At 36.6% G+C, this 22,374-nt stretch overlaps 1 protein-coding gene and 1 non-coding gene across 5 annotated transcripts in view; both read right to left on the bottom strand.

Annotated features, from left to right (window-relative positions):
* The window catches only part of LOC106882300 (uncharacterized), a 48,224-nt gene extending 26,508 nt beyond the window's left edge, over positions 1-21,716 (bottom strand). The window contains exons 1-3 of one of the 4 annotated variants that reach the window (XM_014932922.3): positions 21,610-21,716; positions 10,095-10,275; positions 8,466-8,804 (exon numbers count right to left, since the gene is read on the bottom strand). In XM_014932922.3, the coding sequence (XP_014788408.2) occupies positions 8,466-8,785 (320 nt within the window). In that variant the 5' untranslated portion in view covers positions 8,786-8,804; positions 10,095-10,275; positions 21,610-21,716. The remainder of the gene's footprint in view (positions 1-8,465; positions 8,805-10,094; positions 10,276-21,609) is intronic. The other 3 variants (XM_089354445.1, XM_014932921.3, XM_014932924.3) reach the window with 3 other exon arrangements.
* LOC128248215 (U6 spliceosomal RNA) lies at positions 6,493-6,597 on the bottom strand. The gene has a single exon (XR_008264504.1). It is a non-coding gene; the product is annotated as a U6 spliceosomal RNA (small nuclear RNA).
* Positions 21,717-22,374: the final 658 nt, after the last annotated feature.

The raw sequence follows: 22,374 nt of genomic DNA, 5'->3' as shown, positions 1-22,374 counted from the left end.
GTGAAGGAGATTAGTTTGTTGGTAGGAGAGAGCGAGAGACACTGAGAGAGTGGATATAGAGTACTGGATTCCACTAGATCTGATGCAACATGAATTATTCAGACAACTTAATGGGATTGAGACAGCAAGATCCCAACAAAAAGTAGGTGGAGGTTAGCAGCATCATCAGTCATACAAGATACCACTACTTGCCTTGATATTGTGCTCTACGAGCTGTGAAGCTAAGCATATTGAGATCTGACTACACTATTTTTGACATTTTTTTTCACTCAGCATTCATCGTGTTCTCATCAAATATCCATATCAATGCAGACATATTTCCTGGATACATTGCCTACCATCAATTATGCTCAGTTGTTCCATCTCATACTACTATATCTTTCATTCAGGTTACCATTACTTATCACACTTTCATTATAACTATCCTCACACAAATTTCATCATCATGTTTACAAAACTACCAAAACTGTGTGCACGTGCACATTTATCTACTTTATATATATATATATATATATATATATATATATATACATATATATATATATATACAGGGGTTGGACTGGCTCCTGTGCCGGTGGCATATAAAAGCACCAGCGAATCAATTTAGATGAGATGCAGTTTGGGTTCGTGCCAGGTAAAAGCACTACTGATGCCTTATTTCTAGTGAGACAGTTGCAGGAGAAATACCTAGCTAAGGATAAACCTCTGTACCTAGCTTTCGTTGACATGGAGAAAGCCTTTGACAGGGTCCCCCGATCCCTAATCTGGTGGTCAATGAGGAAACTTGGGATAGAAGAATGGTTAGTGAGAGCTGTGCGAGCCATGTACAGAGATGCTGCCAGTAAGGTGAGGGTTGGAAATGAGTACAGCAATGAATTCCGGGTAGAGGTAGCCCCCTCTTATTTATCATAGTCCTCCAGGCAATCACAGAGGAGTTCAAGACAGGTTGCCCCTGGGAGCTCCTCTATGCTGATGACCTTGCCCTAATTGCGGAGTCACTATCAGAACTAGAGGAGAAGTTTCAGGTGTGGAAGCAAGGTCTAGAATTGAAGGGCCTTAGAGTCAACCTAGCTAAAACCAAAATCCTAATAAGTAGGAAGGTAGATAAAACACAAACCCCTTCAGGTAGATGGCCCTGCTCAGTATGTAGAAAAGGAGTAGGTAGTAACTCTATAAGATGTACCCGGTGCAAGCTATGGACACATAAGAGGTGCAGCAACATCAAAGGCAGGTTAACTAGCAAGTTAGTTTTTGTTTGTGGCAGATGTTCAGGTGCAATAAAGACTGTAAACAAACAGGAAACAACTTCTATCTCATTCCAGGGTGAAAAACTAGAGATAGTCGATAGCTTCCGCTATCTGGGCGACCAAGTTAGTAGTTGGGGTGGGTGCGCTGAAAGTGTAGCTGCTAGAATAAGAATAGCCTGGGCAAAGTTTAGAGAGCTCTTACCCCTGCTGGCGACAAAGGGACTCTCACTCAGAGTAAAAGGCAGACTGTATGACGCATGCGTACGAACAACCATGCTACATGGCAGTGAAACATGGGCTGTAACTGCTGAGGACATACGTAAGCTCGCAAGGAATGAAGCCAGTATGCTCCGTTGGATGTGTAATGTCAATGTGAATACCCGTCAGAGTGTAAGTATCTTGAGAGAAAAGCTGAACATTAGAAGCATCAGTTGTGGCGTGCAAGAGAGACGATTGCGCTGGTATGGACATGTGATGAGAATGGAGGAGGATAGCTGCGTGAAAAAGTGCCACACCCTAACAGTTGAGGGAACCCGTGGAAGAGGTAGGCCCAGGAAGACCTGGGCTGAAGTGGTGAGGCAAGACCTTCGTACATTGGGCCTCACCGAGGCGATGACTACTGACCGAGACCTTTGGAAATGTGCTGTGCGTGAGAAGACCCGACAAGCCAAGTAAGATCGTTGCCAGTGCCCCTGGACTGGTTCTTGTGTGGGTGGCACATGAGATGCACCATTTTGAGCGTGGCCGTTGCCAGTACCGCCTGACTGGCTCCTGTAGGATTTTCGAGCGAGATCGTTGCCAGTGCCCCTGGACTGGCTTGTGCGGGTGGCACATAAAAGACACCATTTCGAGCGTGGCCGTTTTCGTGCGGGTGACACGTAAAAGCACCCACTACACTCTCTGAGTGGTTGGCGTTAGGAAGGGCATCCAGCTGTAGAAACTCTGCCAAATCAGACTGGAGCCTGGTGTTGCCATCCGGTTTCACCAGTCCTCAGTCAAATCGTCCAACCCATGCTAGCATGGAAAGCGGACGTTAAACGATGATGATGATGATGATGATACACTCTCAGAGTGGTTGGCTTTAAGAAGGGCATCCAGCTGTAAAAACTCTGCCAGATCAGATTGGAGCCTGGTGTAGCCATCTGGTTTAACAGTCCTCAGTCAAATCATCCAACCCATGCTAGCATGGAAAGCGGACGTTAAACGATGATGATGATGATGATTGTCATTAGACTGTGGCTATACTGAGGCACTGCTTTGAAGGGTTTAGTTGAACAAATCAACCCCAGTACTTTTCTTTTTTTTTTTTTTAAGTCTGACACTTATTCTATTAGTTTGTTTTATAGAGCTGCTAAGTTATGGGGATGCAAACAAACCAACACCAGTTGTCAAGCAGTGGTAATGGATAAACAAAGAGATACACGAGCTTCCAGTTTCCATCAACAAAATTCATTTACTCAAGGCATTGTCAGTCCAGGGCTATAGAGACACTGCCCCAGGTGCAGTGCAGTGGGACTGAACCCAAAATCACATGGTTGCAAAGTGAGCTTTTTAACTACAGACAGGCCTGACCAATAGAAAAACAGATTTTCATAATTGCCTCCAAATCTATTTCATCATTCCACTCATTTTGAAGGATACTAGCATCAACTTTAAAAGCAGTGGTTCTGATTTTTTGAATGGCTTTCAAAGAAATAGACATAGAAAGTGAAAATTTACTAAAACCAAACCACCTGGTTCACTTCAAACTACATCTATTTTCAACAATGGTGATATTAATTCAAACACTGATACACATTGTAAAAATAAGTCCTTGAACAAGCTGGGAATAACTTTTTTTTCTTTCATAAATTTTAAACTCTTTAACCCTTTAACATAGTCCACTTCACATCACTAACCCCGTAAGTCTGAACTCCACAATATACGCCTACATCTTTATACTTGAAGTATATTCTACAGATATTCATTACTAAACATCCCTCATAAATAAATACATCTCAATGTGCAATTTTATTAAAATTTCTAAATAATTTTTAGCTATAAATGTGGAATAAACGGTGTTTAAGGTACTGCTAAATTTTATTGGCTTGAAAATAATTCTTTTAATAAATATAAAATCTTTAGCAAAACAAAGCAATATAAAATCTGAATACATACAACAAACAAAAATGAAAACCTTAATAGCAAAAATCTTGACTGAATATGTAAATTTCCCATTTAATATCCAGAAAATTGGAAATGCATGGCTGATCTGATGAGGAAATCCACTCATAAGCTGAAGCATCCTCTCTGCTGCAGCAAAATAATTTATTACACTGTGAGCTTTTTATAGATAAACCAGCATACCTGTATTGTCAAAAATGCCAAGTCTTATTAACGATAGAAAATGGCATTATCAAAACAATGAGAGAAACCACTGATAAATGTCAACAATCAAGTAAATATATGTAGATACACAGAATCGAAGCACTTCAACAATCAGATAAAAGATGTAATATCTTGGTTGAAAATAATGGGCCACGTTTGTTTGTGTGTGTGTGTGTGTGTGTGTGTGTGTGTGTGTGTGTGTGTGTGTATGTGTGTGTGTATATGTATATATATATATATATATATATATATATATAAGCACACACACACACATATTCTTTTGTTTCAGTCATTTGACTGCAGCCATGCTGAATCAGCACCTTTAAATAGAAGAAATCAAATCCAGGACATATTCTCTGTAAGCCTAGTACTTATTCTATCGGACACTTTTGCCGAACTGCTAAGTTACGAGAATGTAAAGACACCAACATTACTTGTCGAGAGATGGCAGAGGGACAAACACACACACACACACACAAATACATCCATATGACAGGCTTCTTTTCAGTTTCTGTCCACCAAATCCACTCAAGGCTTTGGTCAACCCAAGGCTATAGTAGAAGACATTTGCCCAAAGTGCCACACAGAAGGAATGAACCCAGAACCATGTGGTTGGGAAACAAGCTTCTTTACCACACAGCCATGGCTGTGCCTATGTGTGTGTGTGTTTGTGTGTATACTTCATAAATGAATAAATAATCAAAACATATTTATGTAGATATTATTATTATATATATATTTCATAAATGAATATTCAAAAAATATCTTTATATTATTAATTATTATTATTAGTAGTAGTAGTAAAATAAATAACAACTATAATATAAGTGGCCAGCAAGCAAAAGCTGATAAATGGCCAATCCAAAATTTTATAATTAATTTATAATTATAATAGGTGCCAGCATTGCTGTAAAAATCAGAGTCAAAAAATGCTCTAATAAACCATAAATCGCTGGAAATACATCAGACACAACAGAACTCGGGTGATGAACGAAGAAATTAACTTATCATTTCGGCAGAAAGCCTCAGAATGAAGAAATGGAACAACTGATTTCGAATTTTGAGATTAACTCTCTTAATTCTCATCAGCAGATCTTGCTGATGAGAACACCTAGGGTTAATATATATATATATATATATATACACACACACAAACACACATATATTAAGTTGTCCGGAAAGTTCTAAGTGTTTTTAAGTTAAATCTTTTAACGCTTCATTGAACACACCTGAAACGTAACACAGTTAAGACTTTGGCGTTGCTTGAAGTGGTTGTGCATCTTTTCTTTGTTTCTGACTAAAAATAGATTTATCTAACATTCCAGTTACCCTCTATTGACATTTGAAATGGATAACCAAAAATTTCATATTCACATTGTAATGCTTTTCTATTTAAAAAAAAAGTAGAGAATGCTACAAAGACATGCAAAAACATTTGTGGAAGTTTATGGTGATGACACTGTAGGTGAATCAACTGTTCAAAGGTGGTTTGCAAAACTTCAGGCTGGGGAGTTTAGCTTGGAAGATGACAGTCGCAGTGGAAGACCTTCAAAATTGGATGAAGATGTTTTGAAGACAAAAAACTCAAATATCATGACTAGAGAACTTGCAGAGAAGTTGGAAGTTTCTAAGAGTATGGCTCATGAGTACCAACCAATAGAGCTAGGATACATTTCTCACCATAACATGAGTCCCTCACAAATTCTCAGAAAAGAATTGCTTGAACCGATACTCCATTCATATGCTTTTGAAACGGAATGAAAGCATGCCATTTTTTAAATAACTTGTGACTGGAGATGAAAAATGGATTGTGTACGAAAACATAGTGCAAAAAAGATCCTGGAGTTTGCGTATGGATTCCCCAAAACAGCAATCAAAGATGAATATCCATGCCAAAAAAGCTATGCTTTGTATTTGGTGGGATCATAAAGGCGTTATTTATTATAAGCTTCTCCCACAAAATCAGACCATTAATTCTGATGTATAGTATCATCAGCTGGCTAATTTGAACCAAAAAGACAAAGAATTGAGGCTGAAGATTGCCAACAGGAAAGTAGTGTTCCAACAAGACAATGCCCAACCACATGTCTTTGGCTACCCAAACAAAATCACATGAATTTGGCTGGGATGTCTTATCCCATCCACCATATTATCTTGATATTGTTTTTATCTCTACAGAACTCATTTCAAGGAAAAACAGTTAACAAGTTAGATATAGTCAAAATGCATCTAGATTATTCTGTTGTGTCTGGGGAGAGTCATTTTCTTTTTGTGTCTTATAGATAAATTTTTTTTCTTCAAAATTAGTCAAACTTTAACCTGATGAAATATTTAAATCGCCTGATAGATGGGCAAAGGTCATTAATAATAATGAAAAGTATCTCAATGAATAAAATTTATTGCAACATCAATTATTTATATCCCATTTTGCATATTGAAAAATGCTCAGAACTTTCCAGACAATGGTGACCGGATGCTCTGAGAGCATAGCTGTGAGAATAAGATTAAGCTGGGCAAAGTTTAGAGAGATCCTACCTCTGCTAGTAACAAAGGACCTCTCCCTCAGAGTGAAAGACAGATTGCATGGTGCCTGTGTGCGAACAGTTATGCTACACAGAAGTGAAACATGGGCTTTGACAGCTGAGGACATGCGTAGGCTTAAAAGAAATGAAGCCAGTATGCTTTGCTGGATGTGCAATGTCAGTATGCATGTTTGACAGAATGTAAGCATTTTGAGAGAAAAGTTGAGCATAAGAGGAATTAGGTTGGTGTGCACGAGGGCCAGTCCGGCGGTACTGGAAACGGCCACGCTCAAAATGGTGTCTTTTATGTGCCACCCGCACAAGAGCCAGTCCAGCGGCACTGGCAATGATCTCGCAAAAATATGGAACGCTTCACGAATTTGCGTGTCATCCTTGCGCAGGGGCCATGCTAATCTTCTCTGTATCATTCCAATTTTAGTATATCAGGAAAATTATTCTTATTTAGACCAAATGATGCCTTAAAGACAATCCAACATTTGTCAACGCTGCTGTTATTTATGTGACCAGATATTAAAAAATATTGGTTTCAAATTTTGGTACAAGGCCAGCAATTTCGGGCGATGGGGTAGGTTGATTACACCAACCTCAGTGTTCAACTGGCACTTGTTTTATCAACCCCGAGAGGCATCTGAAAATAGAATGAAGACAGAAGAAATGCTGCCAAGCATTTTGTCCAGTGTAGTAATGAATCTATCAGCTCACTGCATGACATAAAGAAATATTAAGTACTCAATATGAAACAAATAGATTAAAAATTTAGTTTCTTTCCAGGCCAGACCATACACCAATATCATTATCATTTTTTACATCCACTTTCCAGGCTGGAGTGGGTTGGATGGGTTGTCATAAGTAATTTCTTATTGGGTGCTATTTGGTCTCATTTTTACAGCTGCATGCCTTTCCAGTAGCCAACCATCAAACTGTGCAAAAACTCTATTAAATATAACTTGTATCAACTCTTAAATTCCTGTTAGAAACAAGATTTGGATGGAATGCTTGTCAGTTCAATATAAAAATCATAAAATTATCACATGAATTTGGGTAGATCTTGCTGATACAATGTAATGATTGTTGGTGTACATTGTGAATGTGGGTTTTACCTGTTATCATATCACTTCCACATGTTCAGGTGGGTTGAATACAGGTAAGTTTACAACACATAGGTGCTTTCACATAAATTTACAAGATATCAGTTCCTGTCTCAAAGCTGACTTTATGTTCCAGTCATCTTAGTAACTTGCAAGTTGCACAACTCCTATATTACAAAAAGCAGTCCCCAAGCGCTATGTGTGTGTGTTCATAAAATCTCCATCGGTTTAACAAAGGTGGTGTTGCTTTGTTAATGTGAATACCTTGTGGTCTCATCATTCATTCCAACAAAAAAAATTCTTCAAGAAAAGGCTGAAGAAAATAAACAACAGGTTTTGCTTCAGAGTTCCACAGTTTTGTAGGGCCCACACCACTAACTAAAGTATCAATGCAATGGTCAGATACTTGATCACTCCACTTCTGATCAGAATCAATAAATTTCCAAAGCACTTAGATCACAGCTATGTACAGATGATACTGAAACATAGAGGTCCCTGAGTATTTTCTTAAATTTCAAGCTCTCTCCTCTAAATTAAATCACTAAGTTAATAAATAAATCAATAATACTTGCTATGATGCTTGAAAATTACAGTGAGATAAAAAGAAAACTCCTAAGAAATTCACTGAATAAACAAGGAATACAAATACACATGGTATAGACAAGAAGTTCTTTATGAAATGAAGCTAAACGTTCTTTTCTGTTTCTCACACAAAACAGTGACTAGTTCCTGCTTAAGGCCTCAAAAAATGCTTTATGATTTGTGGTTTAGGACTCAGCAACAGTTGCAGTTACTTGCAATACAGGACTTTAATCAGTTAATTTTATTTATTAAACACTAAATAGGATTTTAGAAATATGAGAAAATAATTCATCTATAACCAAGGTAACCCTGGTTCAATTGCACCAGAAAAAAAACTGTCCCCCTTCTCTTAGTATTTATTTATAATCTAAGCCCAATTCTACTGCCTCAATAACATGGTATACCTGCTCTAAGACTAAACTTCTCAATCTGCCATACAATGTTTAGTTTTAGTTAAAATGAGGCATAACAGTACAAGTTAATTTAATTTATTAGAAGTTTTCAAAGTGAGATACAAAAGTTAAACTCAGTATATGAATTTTTATTATTTCCCAAACTATATCAGTTTCGAGCAATACATAAATAGTAAGGTGTATATACATGTGAAAGAGAAAGAAAGACAAAAAGTTTAAACTTACTTTCCCTTGCGTCTGTTTGTTGCTGATATTTTGGTTGGAAGCTGAGTGGGCTTGTCAGCTTGCACCTTGGCCACAGTGGATACATGACATTTTGTAAATGCAGAAGATGGCTTGTGTAACAGGGTTGAGGAAGAGGAGGAAGATGAAGAAGAGGACAGGTCCTTAAAGCATACGACCTGTCGGCCAAGGTTGATGTTGCTGCAAGAGGAGCCATTCAACATGCATAATTTTTCATGGGGACCAATGTACACGGAAGCACTGTTTACAACTGAGCAATGGCTACCTTCATACATGACCCTGTTACAGCCACCACGGCACATGGGGTATTAATCAAGAGACCTGGAAAAACACAGATCAAGTAGATATTTTATACTACAATAATTATTTAACAAATGTTAATCTGTTAAATTTCAATAAAATTAACAAAGCATATTAAAAATGGTTCTAATAATATTGTTTCTAGCATTCCTTAATAACTGTTCACATGGTATCATTCTTAATTCAATACAAAAACATTTTATAAGCTATGAAAAGCACTGAAGGACTAAATATTTTCATTTGTCTGTTACCAGTTCTAAAATATCCAGAAATTTTTTTTTAATTACACTTTAATTAATCAGTTTCTTACATAAGTATAAGACAAGTCTTTGTAAGTAAATATGCATTGACTGGACTAATAATGTTACTTGTATTACTGACCCCATTAATATATGGAAGGCAAAACAATGCATATAAAGTAGAAGGAAACAACTAAATACTAAAAGGCTTGGTTAAGTACCCCTATTTCTGCTAAGTCACAGCCATCTTTATACACTAATTTTCTTTTGACTAAGTGCTGTGAGGGACGAGCACAGTTTATTGAAGCAACTTCAGTATTTAAATCAACTCTTTACTTTTACTAATCATAACATTTCAATACTTCATTAAATCCATTTGGTCGGATGAAAGATTTATAATAGAATTACTTTGTTCAATCAATTTTTCTAAAAAAGAATTGTGAAATGTATAGAGTCCTAAATGAAACTAAAAACATGTCCCATAGATGACTTATAGGAATAAGACAACACATTCAATTAGTTGAAACTTCAGGACATCTGTGGAGCTTGTTAACCCTCTTGTTTTTTAAACCAAAGTATGTCTTACACAATCTGACATTGTTACAACATAAGTATTCTTTCTTTTGGCTACTTCACTATTTTCTTTATTGATCACATCTGAGGTAGATGTATGAAACATATACATCCTTTCTGAGTGTACAGTCTATACTGTTATGTGTCCTGCTAGGATGTTTTCTTGACATTTTGATCATTTGATCCTTGCCCATATTTCTGAGAATGATCCCCTAGCATGATAGAATATCAGGTGTTGTCTTTCAGGAATATATTGCAAAATAATTCAAATGGTGCTTATAACTTGCACATGGCAGTTTCTGATGACAGTATGATAACTGGTTATAAAGGCTAGTTGAAATTTTAAAAAGATATTCCATTAAAACCTACAAAGTGAACAAGGAAATTTTAAAAAGATATTCTATTAAAACCTACAAAGTGAACAATCAAAGGCCTGAGCTCATGATGATCACACAATATCAATGAAAATAACTGAAATTTTTACTAGAAAAAGCTGTACCTCTGAAGTTGTTTAGCTGCAGATCAGCTCTGATTGAGCAGACTATGATCAAAGGTATTCTAGCTGTGACCATTCTGTTTTTTAGGGGTACCTAGAATATGCAATGGATTTAATAGAACCAATATTCTACTTGCGCCACCATGTTTACTGTGATGGCTTTTTCTCATCTCTGGATTTATTCCTGAAAGTGTGGGAGACAACATCAATATTATGAGGAATAGTGCAACAAAACAGTGTCAATAAAATAATGTGAAAATATCAAAAAGGTAACCTTGTTACAACAATTTGGAAAGACAAAGAATTTAATGTTGTTATCTACAAATATAAATGAAGTGAAGTATATTACATTTCAACAAAATGACAAATGCTTGAAAAGAAATCATTTCCCTCAAGTTGTCAAAATTTACAACAAATAGACATATATATATATATATATATATATATATATATATAGAGATAGATAGATATAGATAGATAGATAGATAGACAGGTATAAATTTCACTGATCAGTTATGATGATGCGTAAGTAGAATACGTAGGAATAAGTAAAGGTATGTATCTATTTTTCTGTTAACTAAATCTGTAGCAGATTTAGAAAAGAAATACCAGGAGTGAAAGCAAAACCTGATCTCAAAGGGCTATAAAGTTAACTTACAAAGACCAAAGTCTTGGTAAGAAAACAGATCTCTGCTTCCATTAAGCCTTTAGCATTCAGATTATTCTGTTAAATGTAACGCTTATTTATTCACATTGTATTGAATTAATCATGCACTATCCTGTAGCCCTGAGATTTCAATAATGTGATTGTTTATTTTTTGAATGATATTGTAGGGTAGGTGCGAGAGGCTGGTTTGAACATAAAACAGGTAGAATATTTGGGTCGGATTTGGCTAGTTTAAATGCTAAAGGGTTAAAAATATGGCTTTGCTTGATGTTGAGAAAAGGAGTGGATAGAAATTCCACAGGGTGCACCCAACACAAACTATGGACACACAAGAGATGCAGTGGTATCACAGGAAGGTTAACAGAGAAAGTAGATTTTGTACGTTGTAAATGCTCAGGAACACAGAGGAAAGAGATTTTCTCATACATTGAGGAGGATCCCTAGAAGCAGAAGACAGCTTCTGTTACTTAGGTAGCCTAATTGACAGTGGAGGAGGATGTTTTGAAAGTGTAGTTGTTAGAATAAGAGGCTGGTGAAAGTTCACAGAGCTATTAGTATTGTCAGTAATAAAAGGTTTTTTTCTCAGAATGTATGATGTTTGTGTATGAACTGCAATGTTACATGGTAGTGAGATGTGGGCCATGAATGCAAACGACTTGAGAAAACTGGAAAGAAATTAAGATAGCAACAGTGTTCGTATATGACAAATTATAAATGCACTGAGAGGAAAACTGGATATAAGAGAGATGTAGTGTGCAAGAAAGAAGACTGCACTGGTCTGGACATGTGATACATATATACGGGCACAGCTGTATAAAAAAGTGAAAATCACTTAATATGGATGGAACTTGCAGAAGAGAAACATCCAGGAAGACAAGGGATGGTGTTGTAAAAGCTAATCTCAGGACTTTGAACTACATAGAGGAGACAACAGAAGACTGTGAGGACTAGTGATATGCAGTGCTAATCTGCATCAATGAAATGATGCAGGTACTATCAACAGACCCACCCACCTTGGCAGAATTGAGATTCTACAAGCACAATGTGTGTGTGTGTGTGTGCATATATGTGTGTACACACACACACACAACTGGTCCCCTTGCCCAATTTTTGCCTCATCCATCTCTTAACCACTGACCCCCCCCCCCCCCGCCAACTGCAGATTTTTTATCTTCTTTTTCTGTGATAGCAGTTATTTTTCTCAGTTTCCCAAACCACTTCACTTATCCATTTTCCATTCTTAATACTGTCCCTATGCATTCATATTTTACATTGATCACCTGTCTGTACAACCAAGTCATCTCTCCTTAATCATCAATCAGCCCACCAACATACAATCTTCCTTTCTCTCAGCCTTCACCTGTCTCCTCCATTATTACTATTCAACTGCTCCTCACTCTCTTCTGTATTATCGTTCATCACCTACTCTCTCCTGCCTATTTCCAACTCATGTATCACAATTACTCCTCCCCTTTGCCCACCACTCACTAGATCCACTCCTCAACCCTTCCCAACTTCTACAGACATTACCTGATTTTCCCTACCTTCCTTCTTTTACATTTGCCTCCTCATCACTGCCCCATCTTTAAACACCCCTCTCTCTTTCTCTCCAGACACCCTTGCAACCTCTGTCCACCCATACTCTCTGTTCTTCTGTCCCCACTCATTTCTATTCCCCTTCTTGTACCTTGAGGGCCCAACCTGAAACCTTGTCACCACTATTTTATCTCACTTTTCAGGTCCACCCCACTTACTACCACCTTCTCCTCTCTAATGCAAGTAGCCCTGTAGCTGTTCTACAGCAGGAAAAACACTCTTCTGTTCTGACCCCTTCTGCCTTACTTTAACTTCTTATCTTTTAACATAAAGCCAACCCCCATTCAACTGAAGCCAAACAGTCAAGGGTGGGAGGTGGGGGACCCTTGACTTGTGAGCTGCATGGTAACCTCACTAGGGGTGCTAGCATGAACAAAAAAAAAGGCACCCAGAATATACGGTAAAGTGGTTGGCATTAGGAAGGTGATCCAGCCATAGAAACCATGCCAAAGCAGACATTGGAATACAAAGCAATCCTCACATCAATTAGATCCTATCAAACCATCAGCATGGTTGATGATAATGATATCATCATCATCATTTAACGTCCACTTTCCATGCTAGCATGGGTTGGATGATTTGACTGAAGACTGGCGAACCAGATGGCTACACCAGGCTCCAATCTGATTTGACAGAGTTTCTACAGCTGGATGCCCTTCCTAACGCCAACCACTCCGAAAGTGTAGTGGGTGCTTTTACGTGCCACCGGCACGAAGGCCAGTCAGGCGGTACTGGCAACAGCCATGCTCAAAATGGTGTATTTTATGTGCCACCTGCACAGGAGCCAGTCCAGCAGCACCGGCAATGACCTCGCTCGAATGTCTCTTCACGTGCCACAGGCACAAGTGCCAGGAGATATATAACCTATGGGAGAAAAAAATGATCAATAACAACGAAAAACAAGTGTTCCACAGAAAGCTAGGTCATCAGCCTATCAAAAATTTCAGATATAGACAAAAAAAAAAGTTGAATCAAGGTTTTCAACAGTGAAAACAACCGTGTAACATGAAGGGGGGAAAAAAACTGAGAAAAATGCTCAAAGCATGAATGAGTGATACAATGAGGCTAGTTTTCTTCATATTTAAAGGATGTAAATTTTTACTATTTTTGTCATTAGTATTTGGATTCTGTGTATATTGTTGGTATTTAGGTTCATACTGTTTGTTTAACTTAATTTTACAATTTATTCTTTGGTCACATACAGTATAGGAAAAATCAGATTTTCAAACAAGACATCTTTAACAATATTTATTCTTGAAAATTTTAAAAGTGTTGTAGTTTTGATTAAGATCAAACTGATTGAGTAAGCATCTCAGTTATGACCATCGGCATTTTTTTTTAAGGCATATACATCTAGGAGTACCTTATCCAATGTATCCTTATACATTAATGTGATTTAAGTGAAAGTTCGTGGTTTCAGGCTCAATTCTATCAAGGGGTGCCTTGGACAAATGTTTCTCTTATAGCTTTGAATTGACCAATGCCATTTGAGAAGAATGTTATAGTTGGAAATTGTGCTGAAGCTTATTGTTTATATATCCACATCTGTGTCATGTAATGCGGAAGTTCAACAAAGAAAGACAGAATTACTCCAGCATGGACACAGTTCAATCATTAGAGCCAGTAAAGCATTCATGGACACATTTTCTTCCTGATTGGAGATTTTCAGTATACAGAAGGTGGTATCAAAATGTTCCCAGACTAGTTCTGTAGCATACCAACAGATGGCAGCACACGGTTGTGTGTGCAGTGAGTGCTACCAGTGACCTTCACAAAGTAGTGTGCCAAGTGACATCACTGTGTTCACTTTGTAAGTTGTGAAATTTGTGATTTTCTGATCACGTGTATATTGTAGTCTGCGATTTTGTCATGGTCAGGAAGTTGGAACAAAGAGCCAACGTGAGATTTTGTGTTAAGCTTGGGAAGTCTGCTACAAAGACATTGAGCATGCTTCAAAAAGCTTATAGTGATAAGGCAATGGGTCATAGACAATGTTCCGAGTGGCACAGGCACTTCAAAAGCAGAACATCCCTGGAAGATGATGAGCAATCTGGAAGACTGGCTACAAGCGTCACCCCTGGGAATGTGATATGGTTCATCAAAAATTTGTCCTCCAGGGCCAGACCATCAACTGAGTTCTACTGCAACATTCAGCATAAGTGACTGGATCTGTGGAGCACAAAGAATTGGATTCTTCACAACAATGCATCCTGTCACCAAGCTCTCCTCATTCGTGAGATTCTCACCAAAAGCAACATGGTATCATTTCCACACCTGCCCTATTCACCAGATTTAGCACCTGTGAACTTCTTTCTTTTCCCCAATATAAAAATGCTGCTCAAAGGTTGCTGTTTTAACACTGTTGTCGAGATTCAGAGTGAATCACAGAAGGTGCAGGTCGGATTCCAAAAGTGGCAGGAACACTGGGACTGGTGTATTGCTGCACAACGTAAATATTTCAAAGGAGATAATGCTAAAACTTCGGAAAATAAGTTATTTTTTATCAAACATAACTAGCCTGGGAACTTTTTGCTACCACCTGGTATTTTGATGGGTAACAAATTGGTAAAGAAAACATTCTTTTAAAAGGGGGTATTTTCCTTTCTACTATCCTTTGAACAGCCATGTATCTCAAATTTTTAATGTTTTGCAAATTTTTACTATCCTAAATATTATGATCATTTGTAGCAAAGAATAATGAAGCCATGTTATTTCTCCAAGGTACCAAGTTGATCCATACTTTGATCCATGCAGATTTTCCACCAAAATTTAGTAGCATAAAACATATACACATCATAACATTCATTATAATAAAAAGGTATACATGCATAAAGAGCTTACACACAAATACTTGCATACTAAAGAGACATACAACTATTATAGGAGTGTACATACATCCATAGAGACTTGTACTAACATCAAGCAAAACCATGTCAATTTGTTAGTGACTAGCTTAGGATTATTGAGACCCTGACTTACCACCTGTCATAATTTTGTAAAAGTAGACATCAAAATATTAGAAATGTTATATTACAATTACAATCCAGTTATGGAAATGAACATCATTTAACATTTGTTCTCCATGGGTTGAATGACTTTACAGGAGCTGGCAACTCAAAGAGGAACTGCACTAGGCCCCAAATGTCTGTTTTGGCATGGTTTCTTTGGCTGATTGCCCTTCCTAACACCAACTACTTTACGGAGTGTGGACTGTGCGCTTTTAATGTGGCACCAGCACAGGCACTTTTTACAAAGCTAAATACATTTACACACAAGTCAAAATATACATTTACAAATATAATAACATTCATGCATGCACAGATGCATACATGCCTACCTACCTGATAACTCAATCTTAATGAAATAGCCTTGTTTCTCAGTTAAAAACTAGGTTTTTTTAAAATTATTCTATTTATTTTTCTATTCTTTTGTTGAGAAACTTAAAAATACAACCAGAAAAACATTTATGGTACATACTATACAGTATGATGTTACTCCAACAATGAACAATGTCAGCTATAGGAAAGACTGTCCTGGCATAAATACAGAGAACATTTGGTGTACATTTCCATTAAAACATCCACCCAAAGTAAATATAACAGGTATCATATAGTTAATTTCGAAAGAAAAGAAACATTATATACTGTTACAGAACTCAACCACTCTGCAGATGTGAACATTTCTTTCAAAGTCAGTGACAGAAAGAATATTCAGAAACAACTGCTTCAAAACCTACATCTCAACCAAACTATTAAATTCACCTTTCACTTAAAATAATGGGTACATTTTAGTTACATACTAAATGTCTAAGAGATAATCCAAAACATGAAAGACTTCTTTCTGTTTAGAGCATGAGCTAGACAGTTCAACAGGAGCCAAGGCAGAGAATTGCACTGAACTCCAATGTCTGCTTTGACATGCTTTCTATGCCTAGATGCTCTTCCTAGTGCCAAACACTTTACAAAGTGTATTAGGTGCTGCTTCTGTAGCACCAGCACTAACAAGATCACCAAGTAACTTGTATGAGTTAATAAGTCCCTCAATTGGACAAGAGTGGATGCATGGTCAATGGTAAATATGCACTTGAGGAGAGAAAGGTGCTAAGTGGCTGTGCTTGTGAGGGAAAGTGCCCAAACCACTTCTCACAAGTGGAAGCACTGCAAGACAATATGTTGGGTTGTTTTTCAAACCAAATTTTCTGAATAGTTCCCAATCACATGTGGATTGAAGCAGGGTTGTATCCTTCTTATACCTGTGACACCTTTTGGACTCCCTCCAGACAATCCAGGTGATGACACGAGATACCATTTTGCTGGTAGACTATTTAACATAGGCATATTTTGATCTCATTGACTCCTACCAACATTCAGTGCATCTCAGTCTCAATACACAGATGACCATGTTACTCTTTATCACACATCAGGAACCTCAGCAATCAGTCAACAACTTCACCAGTTAATCTGATTATTTCAGCCTCACAGTAAATATCAAGAAGACTGAAGACTGACCTCTCTGATTTCAACATCATCTTGAATACTTTTCCTCACTGCAAGTTGACCACTTTCCCTATTTTAAAGTATTCTTTCCAATAAATGTGCTTTGAAAAAGGATGTAGAATAGTACCATTTATCTTTCTTTTATTGTTTACTTATTTCAGCCTGTAATTGTGTCCATGTTAGAGGACTACCACTGGTGGTCCTAAACTTTTACTGATCCTCATTCTTTAAATAGTAGTTAGGAAATGAAGGAGTTTAAAGTTGCTACCCTCAGTTGTGTTTCTTGCCTTGAAGTAGGTCATCTGGAATTCTATATGGTAGAAGACCCAGTTGCTTTTTGAAGACATCTATTTTCATGCCATGTAGGTCTCTCAAGTCTTTTGGTAGGATACTGTAAAGCTAAGGGCCTTTGAATCCTAAGCTATGATAGTATTTGGACTTAAATCTGGATGGCAAGGATGGGATCTTTGGCACTATGCAGGGGTGTCTTGTTCTGGAATTAGCATAGCTTTTAATGCCAAAGTTTGGTACAAATCCTTCCAGACATATATTATTGTCTATCTTTTCTGTCTTTGCTCTAGGAAGCAGAGTCTTAACTGTTTTCCCAGCAGCTGATCTGCTGCATCAAGACAATCCTCTTAATGTAGCAACATTAGACTGCTTCAAGTTCTGCCATTAATTTTACATTATGTAGTGACTACAATTGGGAAACGTTCTCCAAAAGACCATCATAGTTTCCTGCCCTCTTTTTCTGAAAGTTTTTTGAATCCATCTCCCAAGCCATCAACATTGCTTTGCTTCATTATTCATGTTTTTGCCCAGGTCATGTACTGATAGTGGTGTTGAGACTGCAGTCCCTCCACTGCAGAGTATTTTGTCTGCATTGCATTTAACTTTGTGTGCTGATAGTGGAGGGTTTGAAACTTTTCAGCATTAAATTGATTATCATTTTTTTTTTAGTCAACTTATAAATAGCCTTTAGGTTATGTTACAGGTGTGTAACGAGTTCTTTATCACTTGTGATACTTTCTTATCGTCTGCATTGCTAGCATAGATGGCTGACTGTATAGCTGATGGCAAGTCTGAGAGAGCCACTACAAAACAGCAGTGACCCCAATCAGTACCCCGTGGGACTCCACTCACTATTATCATTTCCTGGGGGAAGGTCCCATTGGCTATTACTGACCGACTTCTAACTTTTAAAAGTCATGCAGCCATTCTCCAAGCTTTCCAACTATGCCTTGAACATGTAGTCAGTGACATATTCTATGATCAACTTTATCAAAGGCTCTTGCAAAACTAAGATAAATATATCCACATTGCTTGAATAGTTGCACAACAGTTTTAACAGCCAGTCATAATGTTGTAGGAGCTGTGTCAGACAGGTTCTTCCTGATCAAAAACCGTGTTGGGTGTAAATTAGCAAGTAATTTTCTTCAAGGAATGTGATTAGTTACCTCCTGACATTTCATTCTACGACTTTGCTGCAGTGAAGTTAGAGATATGTCTTTAATTTTTAACATCTCTGTTTCGACTTTTATAAATAGGGATATAGTTAAGCCTTGATTTAACACACTTAGAAGCTTGCTAATTACAAGGAAACTCTGGAAGACACGAGAATCTATTAGGGCTAGTTGCTTATTCAATATTCGCTTATCCTAGTGGGGCTTGCAGTTTCGGGAGCCATTTTCTTGAAAGAATGATCCTACCCTGCAAGGCTTTGGGGCTGTTTCTTTAGCAAATTTATAGAAAGCTTTAAGGTTTGTTTTACATTGTGTATAACCCTGCCTTCTTTTTCTGCTCTTTCTTTTACACGGGAGTATTGCAAATTTTTCTTAATCTCCAGCAATGTCGTTTTACGATAGGATTTTTGGTTGTTTATTTTGGTGGTTTTCAACCTTTGTTCTTCATAAGAACTTTCCTCTCACTGGGAATTTTGTTCTTGTGCAGTCAACTTTTCTCTCTAGGACAAATTTTATGCATTACTGACATAAATTGCTTATAGATGTCAGGTGTGGAGACAGTTCTACCAATTCTCTCCCTAGAGTCTGGATACTTCTTATAGATTGCATACCTGCTGCTTCCTTTAGCCATACATTGTCAGCTCTATTACATTTGTGATCCGAGACTAGCATCAGTATCACTTTCACATTATGAAGAAGTTCCATATTATTTGTGAAGCAGAGATCCAGGATATTGTTTACCTTGTTTGGGTGGAGAACCACTTATCCCATAAGATGCTGGTGAGAATGAGGATGGGTTCTGCTCACTTTTCTTCACATCACACTCTCTCTCATATATATATGTATTATTGTATGAATGGGTAGATATATACATATGTGTAAGCACAGTAAACAATATATACATTTACATGCACCCGGTCCATTGCCTAAAGTTTTTAGCGTTGGGAAGGGCACCTAGCCGTAAAAATTAAGTCTCAATTAAACTTACAAGAGAAATGTGATTCCCTTATCAGTCAACTCATGCCAGAATGGAAAGCGGATGAAAAATGACGATGACAATAATCAGGATGTAAACAGGTAGAAATATCATTCATATATATATATATATATATATATATATATGCGTAAAGATTTACAAGCGTGCGTGAACGCGTGTTGCGTGTGTGTATACACACACACATACATATAAATAATTATATATATAAAGAGAAATATATGACACTGGCCAACGTCTTCGGTTATTAGGTTGCTTCCCTTTATATTGTGAGTTCAAATTCCGCTCAAGCCCACGTTGTCTTCATCTCGAGGTTTGCAAAATTAGTACTGAATCTGATATGATCGTTTTTAGCCTCAGAAGATGGAACCCGAACATAACCAACATCTAATGACTGAAGCTAGTGATATATAACAACAAAATATATAGATATACAGACACATATTCATACATATACAACCGTGTGTGTGTCTATACACACATCTGCTAGCGTATCTACTACGTGTAACGGTTGAGTTTGGTGAACAGTTATTTTTGTAAATAAAGCTATTGTGACGACGAGTTTGTTGCAATTTAACAGCTTTAAATATACATAGTATGTTTTCGATATAGGTACAGAAACTACTTCGCATGAGTGGGGGGAGGGGGAGGTTTACATTGTTGTTTATGTTATTGGGTTAGAATATCATTAATAATGTAATGAAATACTGTGTAAAATATTAAGTTAGCTCAATGGTGACGTTTAATGTTGATGAAGGCAAACTGATTGAGTGGCGAACAAAATAACAACTAATATGAAACAGTAAAGGAAATAATGTAGATAAAAAAATATCTGTTCTAGATTCACAGTCCAACTTCAATAATAATAATAATAATAATAATGATATTTTGTAGATCAGCGACACAATAACAGCATAATACTATGTTTGAAAGTGGTCAAAGAGACTAAAGTTGTGGTGTTGGTGTTCAGTTTCAACCCCACCCAGTTTTTTTTTTTTGTTTTTTTGTTTGTTTGGGTGTTTGGTATGGTTTACTTTTTTTAATTACTTGGTATTGCAACGACCAAAGAACCTTTACAAAAACAAAACTAGAAGATTATTGCTAATGAATAGCGAAATATAAAGTGAAGTTAAGGAATAAAATGTTGAAGTAAAAGGAAGTCGAAGACAATGTTATTTTAGTCTCCAATATACAAAGGACTTCCTGTACACACACCAACAAGCACAGTCGACAGTAAAAGACATAATAGTCATTAAATTTAAGTTAGTTGATCTTTAATTACTTCATGGAAATATGAATTAATTCCTTAATATCAATGGACAGAACTAAAAAGGAAATTATTTAAAATTGTAGCCTTTCTAAAACACAAGAGCCTGTCACCATGTGGCGTAGCTTAATAATAATAATAATAATTAACCCTGTAAGGAATAGAGAGAAATATATGCGGGAAAATAGCGATCATTACGTGAAATAAGCAACTTAAAACATTTGATATGGATAGAAGAGAAATATTATATGAGATATGGTTAAAGATTTAGAAGGTGAGAGAAATTACAGACGGTCTACCATAGATTTAATAACCGAGTGGAAGGCAATAGATATTTGTTCTATAACAGAATTAAATGGTATCTAACAGAAATTATTTTAACAAACAGCAACAGCTGTAACAATGTCTAATGACTAATAAAGCTTTTAACACGGAAGTACACATGGAAAGCACACGTCGACACGACATAGGTGTATCTTTGTCGATGTTGTTGGTTCTAATATAAACAAGACATCATTATAAAGACATATACACACACTTCAATATAAACACACACACACATAAATATCTGTATATACACAAGCACACACACTATTTAAAGCTTCAAGACGTTTATAACTATCAAGATTATTCAGTTTTCCAGAAATATAGACAATAATAATGATAATAAACAAATAATTGAAATTGCAGAAACGTTTCAAAGCGGACAATTATTAATTCGTTATTGACGAATTTCAATGAAACTCATAAACTGATTGATAAATGTCCAAAGTTCTCTTGATAAAAATAATTATTGGTGTCTAGTAAGAACGAATATAATTCAAGGAGCTAAACTATAATTTAATGAACACAAAATATAAATCGATCAAACGAAAAATAACCGAATAGAGAGAAATCGCAACAAATTTTCTGGACGCTTTTCGGTGAGGTTATTTAATGGTCTCTTTTTCAGTGGCAATAATTATTTTTAAAGGCGCTTACATCAAATTTTAGTGATAATATTTTTTTAACTTAAACCCATGGATTTGAGCTTACCTTGTGTTAAATTTCGGGCCATTTCTTATCCGAAATGCTACTCATAATTTTCGTTCACGACTAGTTGCCAGTAAAAATGGCCGCCATAAGCTGTGTATAGAAACTATGAAGATTTGTTAGCGTGACCCAGAACAAAGCAGAGTCGACACTTCGGTTAGGAGATGCGGTTCACTTACAACCACCTAAACATACCAAATCAGCCCATTTTTTACACTTTCTAACATTATAAAGTACGAAAAGATACTTTTAGAAAAACAATTCTTAAGAATAAAAGTATAAAAATAAGTACAATTCATTATTTTTTAGATGTTTGCGTAGATGTATGGATCATACTGCGCAGTTGTATATGACATTCCTCCGCCGAAAAATTAGTTTTCATTTTCTCTTCAATTAAGCTCTTGTCAAATACTTGTATGATAAATCACAATAAAATGAAATATGTTACTGGTATTTTATAAATGATTTTATATGAAAAGAAGCCAAACCAGAAAAAATAGATAAAAAGCTTGAAGAAAGTAGTACCAAAGACTGCTTACTCAAGCCCTTGAGTTGATGAATGAAACCCCTGCATATAATAGTAGATCGTTGTCTGAAAATAAAGATAAACTCACTCCTCACTTAAATGCTAACCTTCTAAGTAAGACAAGGTAGCTTTAAATTTTACACAAATACTACCTAAATTGCAAAAAAAATTTTATCCCCATATTTTATTGTTTTTATATTGGCAAGGTAACGAAAAATAGCTCTTTTATACTATCAACTACA

Source organism: Octopus bimaculoides, chromosome 6, assembly GCF_046866305.1.
Source record: "Octopus bimaculoides isolate indiv1 chromosome 6, ASM4686630v1, whole genome shotgun sequence".
Lineage (NCBI taxonomy): Eukaryota > Metazoa > Mollusca > Cephalopoda > Octopoda > Octopodidae > Octopus > Octopus bimaculoides.
This window is presented reverse-complemented; position numbering and strand designations above follow the sequence as displayed.